This window comes from Anarhichas minor, unplaced genomic scaffold (genome assembly GCF_050575085.1).
Source record: "Anarhichas minor isolate MPS153535 unplaced genomic scaffold, ASM5057508v1 ptg000033l, whole genome shotgun sequence".
Lineage (NCBI taxonomy): Eukaryota > Metazoa > Chordata > Actinopteri > Perciformes > Anarhichadidae > Anarhichas > Anarhichas minor.
In genome coordinates this window covers 13569540-13584050 of record NW_027466479.1, presented here as the reverse complement: position 1 = coordinate 13584050, position 14511 = coordinate 13569540, and the positions used below count along the sequence as shown (strand labels likewise).

Sequence of the window (14511 nt, the reverse complement as noted above, 5' to 3'; positions counted from 1 at the left end):
AACGCGCATCCTCCACACCTCGCCTCACACACTCAAACATTTGTGGACCGGTGCAGCGGCTCGCTAAATGTTTTGTTACTGTTGTTTTATTTTTTAACGACATCCTGCACTTATCAGTTAAATACTTTAAACGGGCACTATACTCTGGTCCACAAATGCTTGAGTGGATCCTCCGCTGTGAAGAAATGCTGTGATCCTCTTTTCTGACATGATGTTACTCCAGCTAAGACTTTCCTGCTGGAGTAACGAGGGCTGATTTTGCTTGGTTTGGCTTGAAAGTCAGGATAAACCATGTGTTGAAAACACAACGGAAGTCCTCAATAGTTTATGACAATGTGACAAAAACACCTGTTCCTAGTTAGCTAACATCAAATGTTTCATCTATTCAAAAGAATTGCCCTGCCCTTGACTTGCTTTATGTTTTCAATTCAGTCGTTTGGATCATTTATAGAGCCTTCTTGGAGAGACGGTTTAAATGATTCAGAACGCTTCCCTGTTTGAGATTAGTCATGTAACCTTTCAATAAAATCAGTATGTTTGTGTGCTGTATTTTCAAAAGGTTTTTTTAAGTGCTAAAATGTTTCTGTTTGCATGCGATATTCTTTCAACGTTTTGGAAAGATTCAGTGAAGTTCATGGTCCTGAATGCATCTAAATCACTTGCTTGCTCTCCCAACAGCATGCAAAGCTCTTTCCCTCTATCTTCTCCTCCAGTCTGCTTGAAACATTTCAGCTTGCTTGTATGAAATGCTGTTCCCACTAACCCCCCCCCCCCATAACTATTTAAATTTTAATTTAAATGGCCAGCTGACACACACGCACAACAAAGAGTATATCATCGTAAACATGTGGGGGTGAACGAGCGGGCTGGAATTGCTCTGTGGTGCATGATGTTTGCCTTGCCTTATGGATCCGTGACAGCGTGCAACATGAAAGTGCCTGCAGAGGAGTGCTCTCAAGAGCGTGCTATTACAGCCACGTTAGGAGTCAATCTGTTGGAGAGAATGGGTGCCAAATAGCTTTCCTCCTGTAAATAGATGACGTCACATACCGGCCTGCGTTGGGCTGCTGTGAGTGGCACAGAGTGCTTAATGAGAGACACCTTCTGCACGGCTGCACTTTGAAGCCGATGTTTTGATGCTTTTTCACTCTGTTGAAGGGATTAAGAAAGCGTGTCGTTATTGTGACGGTGGTTGGAACATTTTCCGCCGGCCCAGCACTACTGCAAGTCTTGAATCAGGTTTCAATCTGATTTTGCTGAATCAGGTGCTATGATAGGCATATTAAATTAGCAAATCTGCAGGGCAGAATCAGTTTTTTAGCAATACTGCCTGGTCCCTGTGGTCAAACAGCCTTTATGATAAGTCAGCTAGTCTGTCCTTCTTTGAGACAATATGTAAATGTCTGTTTGTGTCCCTGTTTTGTCTGTTTGTGGAGTTTCTCTGATGATTGTTGTAAAAGTCAGAGGCCATGTTTTGTTCACTTTAACTAACTAACTCTTTTCTAAACTAACAGCTTAGTTTTCCATTAAGGTCAAAGGCATGGACATTGTGATCATTGAGAAAAACCTAAATTGATCCAAAAAGAATAATGCGCTTACAGATGTTTGACGATGTAATCTTCACTGTCAGCAGTAAAATGGGCTTTCGGGATCGGATCAGGATGAACAATTCCCGATCATCCCAAACCATGAGGAGCAAGGCGTCACCGCTGCCCCCGGGCTCCAGTGTCCGCAGCTCTCCCAGCCAGGAGAACGTCCCCGAGGCCACCAGCCCCGGGAAGGTCCAGAAGAGCTGGAGCTTTAATGACCGCACGCGCTTTCGCACCTCCCTTCGCCTCAAACCACGTCCACCTGTTGATGGTAGGCAACGCACACATATCCCAAACACGTTACACTCACAAGGATCATTGCTGCTTGATAATGTTTCTCCTTCTGTCTTGGCTCAGTAGAGGGGATTGGGGAGGACAGTGTAGAAGACAAACCATATTGTGACGTGTCCATGGAGGAGGTAATCCCAGCAGTGAAGACGCTCATACGGGCTGTCAGGTGAGTCCTGCCATCAACAGTATATTAGTTATACCTGCAGTGGAAAACCTACAATTGTTATTGTTATAAATGTGTACACGTACGCTGGTCCTTCTGCTACCCTGTAATGGACCCACCCAATTAATAGCAATGGAACAGTTGAGATCTGTTATTAAAATAATAGTTGTATGGCCATGTATGTATGGCCATGGCAATGTCTAAAACCCAACAGATAAAACGTTTTACATTTGACATATGAAACATAGATACAACTAGTTTAACTAGAGTTAAATACAACACATATATAGATAAATACAATTATAACTCGACCAAATCATTTAGAGTATTGTACCATTAAAGGCTTCAAATGTATATACATGTGAAAACCTCTAGCAGGACTTTTTGGGCAGTAAAAGCTTGTGTCTCCTTTTTTTGCGCACGAAGCTCCTTTAGGTGCAAGCTGGAGCTGCTGAGCCTCTGGTTATTTATAGAATAAGGTCACTTTGGTCAGATGAACAACCCATGCATGTGTATTCAGACATGGGCGCTTCTCGTGGAATTTCACTGCCTGCAATATTTGGTGAACATGCGGCACCTCCATTTAGGTGCTGGCGTGAGCAGATTCGGCCGACGGAGTAGAAATGTCCACTTAGGAGAGGTAACTGAGCCCTCCTGCAGGCAGGGTTAGTTCCCTTGTGTGACCTTGTCACTCAGCAAGCACAGCTCATTCAGACCAGACATGTGGTGTGATAGTAAAGTACACACACACACACACACATACGCACAAATACCGTACAGATGGAGGATCACAGTACATTACGAGGGTGCAGAGACCAATGATATTGTACAGCGTAGACAAGGACAGCTGTAACAACAATTGATTAAGAGCATTGCTGATGTTGATTGCTGTCATTCTCTTTATCAACTACAAGCTTTGATGTAATGTCGCAGTAGTATGTCAGTGATGGATGTCCTTACACAATGTCTGCTTAGACACTTTGAATTAATTCAGCGTACACAGTCATGAAGAAAAGCAAAAACTTTGCACGTATAAACTAGGTACTCTTAAATCATGGACAGTGTGTGAGTGACGAAATGCTCTGTTGGCAAATCTATACCACAATTAAAATAATTAGTAATTACTCGTGTGCAAAATGCACAAATACATAACCTTCTGTTCTGAAATGTGCAGATATCCCATAGGGTTACCAACAATATCATGAATGCAGCCTCCCCCTACACACACGCACACACACACACACACACACACACACGCACGCACATACTCCCAGAGTAGCAGCGTAGAGTTTTTTTACTGATGGTGGCAGAAACTACAATTGCTAGCAAACATCTGGTGCTGGGGCCAGGCTGGTCTCCAGTGAGGTTTGATGACAGCGGATTATAACGACTACCTTCTGGGTCCCTGATGTCAGGGCTGTTCCCTCACAGCATTCCTCATGGTAGCGCTGTGTGTGTGGTTCCATATGCTCTCTGTGAAGCTCGGTTTGTGCCTGGAAATAAACCCTGTGTTGGGCATCCTGGTGTCCTAGTTGTTAGAATGCATACTGTATAATCACATCATCAACAGTGCTGTCTTCGCACAACCGATCGCTTCATCCTTCTTGTGGAGATAATAAGCATATCTTGCTGTCAGACGGGGAACTGAAGCCGTTATATCTATTTATGCTCCCTTCAAAGCCACGGGACTCCTTTGACAAAAACATTCATCCCTCGCAGAACAGGGACGTTGCTGGTCCTCTGCTGCCTCATTCAGTTAGTTAGTTTGTGTTATTGTGTGACTGTGTGGATCCAAATTAACCCTTTAAAAAGTCACACAATACTACAAACTAACCAACCGATCGAGGCACTAGCAACTCCTGTCTTCTGCAAGGTAAAAATTATATTTTTGTGGTTTAACCCCAAACCAAACTGAAATCTCTCAAAGAGTTCGTTTCTGTTTTAAAAAAGCAATCAATTGTTGAGCAACAGCTTTTTCTATAACCTTAGAAAGAAAGGGCATTTTTAAAATGGGAGAATATAGAAACTGAAAGATCCATATACTTCTCACGGGCAGGATGTTGAGAGCACACGAAGAGGGATTCGTTTTGATAATAAGTATCTCATTTAACCCACTTCAAAGAAATCAGAAATATCACTTTTAACTGAACGTTTCTTCTGTGTAGATACACGGCCTGATATAGTCTTTTGATTTCATTATGCCACTGATAGGGTATGATATGACCTCACCTCTGGTTTGCACTCGACACAGCAGACATCTGTGACCTCAGCTGCTCTGTGCTGCAGACAAGAGAAGAGAGGGAGTTCCTATAGATAGTGCAGGTGTGTAAACAGCAGGTGCTTCACTGTGGTAACACACACACACACATGCAGTCGCCTTGGTGAGTTTCATGATTGATGTTCGTGAAACACAGAATTTCGCAGCAGGCCTTAGTGCTGAGACTTCACTTCGGAGAGGCACATGTAGTTTATCAGTGCCTGGCTGCCCGGATAAATGCATTCAGTGTTCTGTTTGTGTACGGAGGAAGCAAGAGAAGAAGAAGGGGAGGATGGGAACACAAGGCCTGATATCTCTCTGTGCTCTCTCTACTGTGACTCTCCTCACGCGCAAATCCAATACTGCACAAAACACAAAAAATTCTGCACGTTTGCAGTCTTGGATGAAGCTCCTATTTTATTAAACAAATAGTTTGGACATGCTTTCAATTTATAACCATTTGATCCTTAGTCATCGTCATCAGTTTTTGTATCGTATCAGCTGTAATATTTTTAAACTCAAATAGTGTTTACGTCGTATATTTCTCTGTAGGAATGATTGAATGTGCGAAGATTTTGTTCTCTTAGCAGGGAGGTAGTCGTATCTGGTGAAGAATCAGACTCGCCCCTGCAGTGGCTCACCCTTCTTGGCCCACGTAGGATTGGTGTCAGCATAACAGTCATTGTTAAGGCACAGATTAAACCCTGCCATTGGAGACTATCACCTTTGCTGAATTGCAAAAATGTTTGCACTAGCTATGCAAGCATTTTGGGGCACAGATGACACTTCCTGTCCCTCCAATCATTGCTGTGCTGTTACGTCTCAACTTCCTTACATTAGGAAGGTATAATATGTCTTAGTGAGCCTTGCCAGCTGTACTGTACTACTGCCACTGACCCTGTTGCACCACAGGTGGACGTTTTCTGGGGGGGGAGAGGGGGCCACACTCAGACCATGTATTATAATAGCCATTTCAATGACCGAGAAAAAGAGTCAGCATTTCAAAGAAACCCTTGGAGGATCCAAATGAAAAGTCCCCCAAGTCCCCCCCTCCACCTCCACCGCCTTTCTTTTACCCAAACCTGAGACCCACCCTGGCGAAAAAAATCTGCATCTACCAGCAAAATAAGAAAAAGACCGCCTGCAAAAATACCCCAAATGCAGGAGTCATCAATAAACAGAGTGCTGCGTGTGGGGAAGAGTGCGCTGACGGCTGCTATGCCACCAGCCGAAGACCACCACTCCTCCTCCTCTCGCTCCTCTTCTCCTTCCCTCACACCTTCTCTCCTTCTTTGTTGCAGCATTGGTCACCACACACAACGGTGCGCTGTATGTGGCAGCTGTAAGTGCAAGCGCTGCAGACCTCAACAAAGGTTACAGTGGTTATTTCAGAAGCTGACCCCTCTCTCAAGTTCAGATTTCACTTGCTCCCACTAAGCCCAGGTGTGTGTAGTTGTGTCGGTGTGTACATACTTTTGACCCAGAGTGTGTGTTGGTGTAGGCATCTGTGGCATTATTTTTTTTTTTTGTATTTTTGTGCGTGTGTGCGGTTGTGTACACAGATGTGTGTGTGTGTGTAAGTGTGACGTTTTCTCAGAACAGCTGAGTGCTCCTGATCTTCTGCTTCTCAGACCTTTGATGTGATTTCTTTTCTTCCTCCTGTGAAGGAAAGTGGGAGTATTATAGTGGATTTAGTCCTCTGGCTGTGCGAGATAGGGTTTCTTAGTTTAAAAAGAATATCCCTTCCACTCTCTCTCACTCCTCCGTCTCCCCCAGCTGACTTGTAGCACAATCCACAATGACAGCTTCAGTGTGCATGTTTTGTCTCGCATACATTTGGTGTTTCCGGTGCTTCTGCGGCACAAGCATCTCCGAGCTGCCTATCTCATGAGTGATAAGAAGGAGGATTGAATGACCCACCCAACACAGAAAGCCAGAGGCACACACACACACACACACACATGCACACATTTCCTTCGCTCCCTTCCCATTATCTCTTGCACATCCTCCACTCCCTACAGCATGACACCCAACCAGACATACTCTGGCAAAAGAGGATGTCAGCGATATGTTTTTGCCGGCTGCAGTAGTGCTGGGCCAACATTCCTCGGTGTGATTCCCCCACATTGAAATGTGGGTGGTGATGTGTGCACTGGGAGTAGGAGCAGCTGTGGTCCACCAGTGGCACAAACATGGCTGTCATACTGACAAAAGAGGAGGAACAGGGGAAAGCTCCGATGGAGGTGTGTGTGTGTGTGTGTGTGTTACCCATTAGGATTTGTGCTAATTGCTGAAACAGCAAGCACTGATAAGCGACTGTCTCTGGGAGATGTGTCATCATCACAATACATCCACATGGTTAAGTAGGGGGGCGACTCTGCTCTCTTTATGGGGCTGCTGGTGAATGATAAGGTCACTCTGACTGTAATTAATCTTGTTATTTTCAGGGTCTCCCTCATCGTTTGTCCTGCTCCTGCATTTTTCCAAAGGTTTACTGTACGTCCACATATGTGGGTGTGCAGTGTGAGGCCCTTTAAAGGTGTTCAGAGGAGTGATAACAGTGAGTGTGTTGTGTTTGTGTAGGATCTTAAAGTTCCTTGTGGCCAAGAGGAAGTTTAAGGAGACGCTGCGTCCGTATGACGTGAAGGACGTCATAGAGCAGTACTCAGCTGGACACCTGGATATGCTGGGCCGTATCAAGAGCCTGCAGATGCGGTATGTTACAACTACTGCTCTGAAAAAATAGCTTATGCCAAATCAATAAAAAACTGTTCAAAAAAAAATAGCATTGTCCGGTAAGTCTAAGTCCTCATCATATTGATGGTAATCTGTTTGGTTTCTTTTGTGTGAAAGGGTGGATCAGATAATTGGGCGAGGAGCCGTTCAGACCGATAAGAAAGCGCGCTCTGAAAAGGGAGAGAAAACGCCGCCAGAACTGGACCCACTGGATGAGCTGAGCATGATGGGACGTGTTGTCAAGGTGGAGAAACAGGTAACAGAGGAAGAGTTTCATTTATATAGCATGTGTGGAACTGTGTGCTCTTAGTTAAACATGTGAATCAACTTCAAAATCTCACTGGATTGCTTTCATTCACCCTGGTCGATAAAAAAAATACCCGCTGCCGTACAAAGTACAGGAAGTGAAATAAACTGAGAGCAGGAAATGATGTCATTTACCATTATGTACCAGAGTTATGGACAGAACAACAACATACAAAAACAGGTTCAAAATAAGAGAAAAGACAGGAAACAAACATAAAAACAAAACAAAAGTCCAGTAATATAAAAGTAGTGTAAATTTAAATACCCAAGGACATTTATTGTCATGGACAGAAAACTCCACATGCTTCATCTCATTGGAAAGACTGATGAAATAGAATATTAATAATAATAATAATAATAATGACTTTATTTATATAGCACCGTTAAAAACAGAGTTTACAAAGTGCTTTGACAGACAAAGCAGCAAAAGCAAGGCAATAATAACAATACCAGAAAGCTCAGTGAGACAGTCGATACCATAACAATAAACTAGCGTAGCAAAGAAGCGTGACACGTTTATGTGTGTGTTTGCTCAGGTACAGTCTATAGAGAACAAGTTGGACCTCCTGCTCAGCTTCTACTCCCAGTGCCTGAAGAAAGGCTCGTCCCACTTCACCCTGTCCTCCCTCCTGGACCCCGACCTGACGTCTGACTACCACAGCCCCACGGACCAAAGAGACCTCTTCCCCTCCGCCAACACTCTCAACATCTCTGAGAGCAGCAACTTGGAATGACAGTGAGCCGAGCAGTCTCCCAGGGCTGTTCGAACAAAGACACGAAACCCTTTACAGTACGTCTTCCTGCGTCTGAGTCCTCACTTGGAGCAGCCGGGCATTAATGTCATCAATCATTTCATATCTGTCCGGGACGATTTTTACCCTTCCATCTCAAATCGGCACCCTCTACTCTTTTCCCCCGAAGTGGATGTGTTTCCAGAGCTGATACAGACAGAGGCCACCAGAAGGCTCCACCTGACAAGGAGCCTCAGCCAAAGCTGCTCACCGCACACACACACACCTCTCAACCCACTAGATGAGGAGGAAGATGAAGAGAGGGCACATGACTTGACTACTGAACCACTTCCACCCATTCAGCTCATGCTATATGTCTATGCCTCCTTTAAAGGGTCAACTGTAGATAATCAGACTTTAGGCTTTGAAGTTTTGTAAATCTTTGGAGAAATCTTGTCTTCCCCCCCCCCCCCCCTCATTTAGTTTTTTTCTTGGCTGCTTGAATCAAATGAATGAAAGTCTGCTGACTCAGTCGTCATAAACAGTGCTGCAAGTGTCATGCCAGTCATTTGTCCAGTACCTTAGGATAGCTGTGATGAATGTAATGAGTCCCACCTGCAAAATTTCACACCACCAGACAAGCGATTAAGCGCCGAAGGAGACGTTGACACAGAAATATTCTGCTCCCTCGGACCTGGACGGGCAGACACCAAACCTCCACGGTACACCTTCACACCCAAACAAGGGGGGGGAGTTTTAAATGTGTAAATCGTGCTTTAATTACCCAAACTTGTCACGTGAAAACTGAGCTGGAAGAACACATTGGAGTGACTGATGTCGGAGTGTACATTGTTGTTTGTTTTCATCTCCATTCCCTCTCTCAGACGTTCTGTCTCCAACAAGCCCACTTGCAAAAATACCCGCAAAAACCCGTTATTCCCTGTCTGGCTGGCATTTAAGTAAGGAATGCCCCCGACTTATTTAAGGATTTGATAGAGCCTTTCACAGGTCCAAGATCCCATGAAATGTTTTAAAGGTGACTGTATCTCTCTGAGGATTTCAGGAACCTAATGTGTGTTTTCAACACGCCTCTCTGTCTTGCCGCCCCCCCCCCCCAGATATGCATGTTACTGTAGATAAAACCTCACTGATCCCCAATTTAGGCATTCATGTCACATTTTTCTGCACTGCTCCTCATCACTCACATCTCGCCTCGGATCAGGTTTACCATGGCAGCTGGTCCGCCTCTCTTACAGGATAGTTCTCACTCTCACCGTCACCAGATGGCATGTGATATCTCGCAGCAGCTGTGGAGATGATGTAGAAACTTTTTTGGCCAGTTTTAAACAACCTGTGAGGTGTCCAGCATGAATTCCAGGCCGTTATCCTCATGAATGCACGTGTCTTAGGAAATGGTTCCAGCCTCACAGCTTCCCGACAAGCAGAGGGTGCAGGTCTGGCCACCCACAGGTGTTACTGACTGTCGTTGAATGTCCACTTTACTCTCTTCTGTCTTTTCTGGTTCTTTGTTGGAGATGTTTTGATGCACAGTTAACGCTCTGTGCTTATGGACAAAACTGGAGCGTGCACAAATGCACACACATACACACATTCAAAATGAAAGCGATTCTTTTACTTAAATACTTTGGCACAGTCTTTTTATCTTTATCTTTGTGTTTTGATTTGATTACTGTGATTATGTTAAAGCACTCGATTGCTTTGTAACCCATAATGGCAGAGTGCTGTTTTTTTAAATGATTATTGTTCTTAAAGTGAATGTAGGACTTAAGTTAATATATTTAATACAGTTAGATACGATCTTTATATACATGTAGCATTTATGTCAAATCGAATCATGGATGACACAACTGTAACGACACACAGCTGATCAGGTTCACGCTCACCACTCGCAGAGCTCATATGTATATATTTTTAACGTCATCAGATAATTGCTGCCAGCTTCAACTAAGAAAACATTCACAACACTGTATTCGGCCGGTGAGAACAGTTCTTCCGTCCCCTGCAAGTGATTGGTTCATTTGTTCCAGTCAAACCAGTTGACTCAGGTGCTCCATTTTTCAACTTCAAACAGTGAATGTACTTCATTGGTCGCTCTATTTAGATCTATTTATGCCATCAGGAATCAAATGGAACATCCTTCTTTGCATTCATTTCATAGAGAAGCTTCATTCTAAACTATCGCAGACTTATTAGAGGCATTATTAGACTCAACAGTGCTGTCACTTCATTGTCACCTGGAATGTTGAGCTTCATGTACGTGAGACCACTGTATTGCATGTTGTTGTTGTTGTGGCCCCGGTATTAGAAGAAAAGAAGAACTTACGGATGTCTCCTGTGAAGTCTTGAGTAAAGACATGAAAGGAAATGACCTGTGCCTTTTATGTCCTCGTTCTGTAACTGATACGGTGCAGCTTTCTGTCTCAAACTTAATTATTAATACATTGTTCTGAATATGTAATTTTTAGGGTATCAGTCTTTCATGACTGCTGCAACTTTTTGATATATTCTGGGAATTTTACCGTACGCTCAGCATATCATTGTAACTCTGCCCGGGACCTCCTCGCATCGACACCCTTACTGTATTTCAACACCAGTCAGATCTGGAGGCATGGACATTCGTATCGTCGCAGGAAACTCTGCAGGCATGCGTCCTGCCATAAGCATGTCACATAGAGAAGTACGGCTTCCACACAACTACCTCTGAGGCCACTAGGGGGCGCTAGTCTAGAAACCCAAGTATGAGAAACCGTAAGTGATTGTCTAACTGACTGAATGCTATGCATGACTCAATCTGCACGTTCTCTTTTTCACCCTGTTCTCCTTCACGACGCCCGACCATCCATCCTTCACTGACTTGCTGCCATTTGACATTCCAGCTCGTTGCCCTTTAACTGCTCTTAGGTATTGGAACTGTTGTTAAAATGAAACCGATCAAAGCAATAAGAAAAATGCTAAAGCCAACAAAGTCTAACGACTCCAATTGATGTAGCTACTGGTTGATGAAATATGGCGGTTATGTTATTTTCTAATCAAATGCACACCTCTATTTGATCTTTTAAAGAGATACACAAATGAGTATCTGCTGAGGATAAAATTAGCTCACTTGACTAACTTATTAATTTATTTGTTTCAATAAAGTTCTTTGGACTGTACATTGACTTTGGCCTCTTTTTGTCTAAAACTATTCCAATGAATCAATAGACCCTTTACACCGCAGCCATTTTGACATGTCATTGCAGGGTAAACACAGGTGTAGTTAATGACATTAATTATGAGCGGCCGTGACACACAAATTAGATTATCAATTACACCTGCTTACCCTGCTATGATGTGTCAAAATGGCTGCTGTGAAAAGGGCCTATACCGTGTAATGTTTGACATTTAAAGTGACAGGCTTCTATTGCAGGGGGTTGAAATCAGGTGTCAAAATGATATAATTATATTATATAATATTTGGACATACCCAAGGAATTTATGTTCATAAAATAATGAAAAGAACATGGAAAATAGTTAATATGCAAGGGGGTAATCCATTTATTAAAATTATGCTATAATTAAATATGTTCTAAATCCTAATTCAAAAGTGAAAGATGGACCACAATCATGACCGTATCTTATGTTCAACTGTTTTATTGAAATGTTGAGTTTTCTAACATTTAGTTGTAACAGGATGTTAGCTGTTCAAGGTATTATTAGTACACAATGGGAGAACCAACAAAAGGCTCAACATCATGTACAGACAGGCATAGAGTCATTTTAAGGCTGTTTAAAAGCCTTTTATTGACATACTTAAATAGAACAAAAGAATGAATTCTTCTCTTTTGTAACTCAAACTGGGAATTCATTGTGTACAACTAGTTTCTGGATACGGCTCTCAGTCTGAGCTCACTTGTTTGTACATGCACACGTGCACAAGGAATCTAAAAAAACTCTACAAGACGACTTCCAGTTCTTCTCCGTCACAGTGTGAAGTTTCCGACACCGTAGCCGTGGTAGAACAAAGTCATGTGTCGTTTGAAGGGGTCGACAATCACATAGGCAAACGTCTGCTCCTCCTCTCGTCTTTGGGGATAACATGGTCCAGACTCATCCTACAGGGGATTAATAATACATTATATCTGTGTAAATAATGAGGACACTTCAAGTAAGCCTCTTGTGTGTGTGTGAAGGACAGCTGTGAAAGGTGCAGCCCAAGTTAATCCAATTACATTTGTGCATTTGTATGCATGCAGGTGGCACAAACAGGCATTCAACCAGTCACTTACATAGGCACAGACTTTGAGGACTGTGGAGACAACGCTGATCTTTTTAGTCTCTGGATCCTTCTGAACACTGCGTCGTAAAGGGCAGAATTACAACGTTATTATTAGATTGTGACGTATTTAATAACCTGATCAATACTTGTTAAAGTGTTTGTATTGCTGGACAGAATGGATTCAGGTGTGGCAGCAAATGCACGGTCAGATTCGGCCCACCTGATCAGGTCTTTGTAGATTTGCTTCGTGGTGCTGATGTAAGGCTCGATGGTGTCTTCGTACTGACAGAGCTCTCCCCCGACACACAGGTGCTTGAAGAGGCGAAACAGAAACTCTCCTCGCTCCTCCTTCCCAACCGCATAGTGGTGCTCAGAGTCCTCCTCCTGCAACATCTAGGAGAGCAGAGGGAGACTTGGACTGACTCCATGGCAAGTAAAGACAGAGACAGACAGACAGACGAGTGGATGAGCAAAGAGAGAGCGACCTGTCTGAGTTCATCATAGTCGGGGTAGACATCATGAAAGCATTTAACTACATGCCCAGAGGGCCTCACGATCCCACAAGAGTAGATTGGGTCAAACAGCTCCATGGAGACTTTAGTGCACTGCACCGGCTCCACGTCAACAGACACCACGGGCTTGTCTACACAACAGGTAGTACACACACACACACACACACACAAGTCAAACACATTCCACAGAGATTTGACGGCAAATACTGTCCAGCAGATGAGATCAATTTCCTACTATCAGTAATGAAAGGCTTTCTGGAGGTCATGACATACCAAGAGGCACCCAGGCTCCGGCCTCCATCTTTCTCAGACTGGATACCACGTTGGGATCTCTGAAGAAACACTGCATAATACAGAGTGACATCAGAAGCATTCAACAATGATTGAACACACGAAGACTCTTTATCGGGACAGACAACCTGTAATTCAACATCAAGTTCCTCATGTAAGAAACACGGTTAAACACATCAATCACAACAGGGTTGAGAAAGATCAGCATCACTGTCAGTCAGTGGTCATACTGTGATCTCACGAAGGGTCTTACCAGTGCAAACGTTTCACTGTTGTACGGGTAGAAGCACTGGTCAAAGCTGTAGGACCGAGCTGAAATCCTGCCCAGCATGGACCTGAAATTACCACACACATCTATTACACGATCATACAGCCAGGAGCTAACAGACCTAACCCACAGCTACAGTTACTGGACTGACAGAGGATTTTAAAGTTAGCTAAATTCCATACTTTACCATTTCATTAAGAGTTTTAAAACGTCTCGGTCCTGTAGGAAGGACGGCTTCTTGGAGGGAAGATGATTAAAAGAAAAGGTTTGCTCAAACGCACACTTTTCTCCTGCCATGTTTTAACTCTGTCTCTTAGTTGTTGTTAAGCCTACAAAATAAAAACAGTGAAGACTCACTCGTGGTCGCAAATACGTGGACAGTTGTAGGCGTTCACAGGCCAATCAGCGGCAGGTGTGCTCACTAACAGCCAATCAGCGTCTTCTTTGGACGGTTTGTGCCGGTGACACGGGAATGTTGGCGGAGTGGTGGCCTTGCTTTTCCCCCTCTTCTCAGAAGATTCGTGTACCTGTTGCTTAGACAACGGACGCTTTTGGCCCAAACAGTCAAAGCGCACGTGTTCTTCACAGCCACCAGAGAGCGTCCTCGTCCTGCTTTAGAAACTCTGCTTTTGCTAGCTGCAGTGTTTCTGCTTTGTTGTTGGGGTTTTTCCTCCCTCTTTCCTCTTCTCACACAGCAGGGATTGTGTCATAATGTGAGTTAGATGTCCTGCTATGGTGGTGATTAGTTTATATTTAAAGACAAAACCCACCCAGACACAAGCTGCTCACCCTGCTGCCTTATCAGCTGATGAACCACCAGACTTTAATACAGCTTTCCTCTGGCTGTGAGACTCCTTAACTCATCCTCCACCCTCCATATATAATATAGTGGTTTTTGTTGTTGTTTGTTTTCTTTCCTATCGCAAATTGGGACTACAATCTAAATTCTGCTGTGCAACCTTGTCGTACAATGAGAAATAAAAGCCCCGGTAACCCCTTGTAATTAGGACAATAAGCTGCTCAGCTATAAGGATATCACATTTTATTCAAGAAACAATTATTGACAAAACAATCTCAACTCAACTGGCTTC

General features: G+C 43.6%; 2 protein-coding genes across 2 annotated transcripts in view; one reads left to right on the top strand and one right to left on the bottom strand.

The window, feature by feature from the left end:
* kcnq4 (potassium voltage-gated channel subfamily Q member 4) overlaps window positions 1–11246 on the top strand; it is a 44733-nt gene extending 33487 nt beyond the window's left edge. Inside the window, exons 10-14 of the mRNA XM_076106222.1 lie at window positions 1631–1860; window positions 1947–2046; window positions 6884–7015; window positions 7154–7292; window positions 7879–11246. Of these exons, the coding sequence (XP_075962337.1) occupies window positions 1631–1860; window positions 1947–2046; window positions 6884–7015; window positions 7154–7292; window positions 7879–8076 (799 nt within the window). The 3' untranslated portion in view covers window positions 8077–11246. The remainder of the gene's footprint in view (window positions 1–1630; window positions 1861–1946; window positions 2047–6883; window positions 7016–7153; window positions 7293–7878) is intronic.
* An 807-nt stretch (window positions 11247–12053) lies between these two features.
* Window positions 12054–13717, bottom strand: cfap300 (cilia and flagella associated protein 300). Its single transcript, XM_076106438.1, has 7 exons — window positions 13608–13717; window positions 13406–13487; window positions 13135–13204; window positions 12835–12992; window positions 12570–12742; window positions 12360–12426; window positions 12054–12185 (listed from the first exon to the last, which is right to left on the bottom strand). The coding sequence occupies exons 1-7, from the start codon at window positions 13715–13717 to the stop codon at window positions 12054–12056; spliced, it is 792 nt and encodes a 263-aa protein (XP_075962553.1).
* Window positions 13718–14511: the final 794 nt, after the last annotated feature.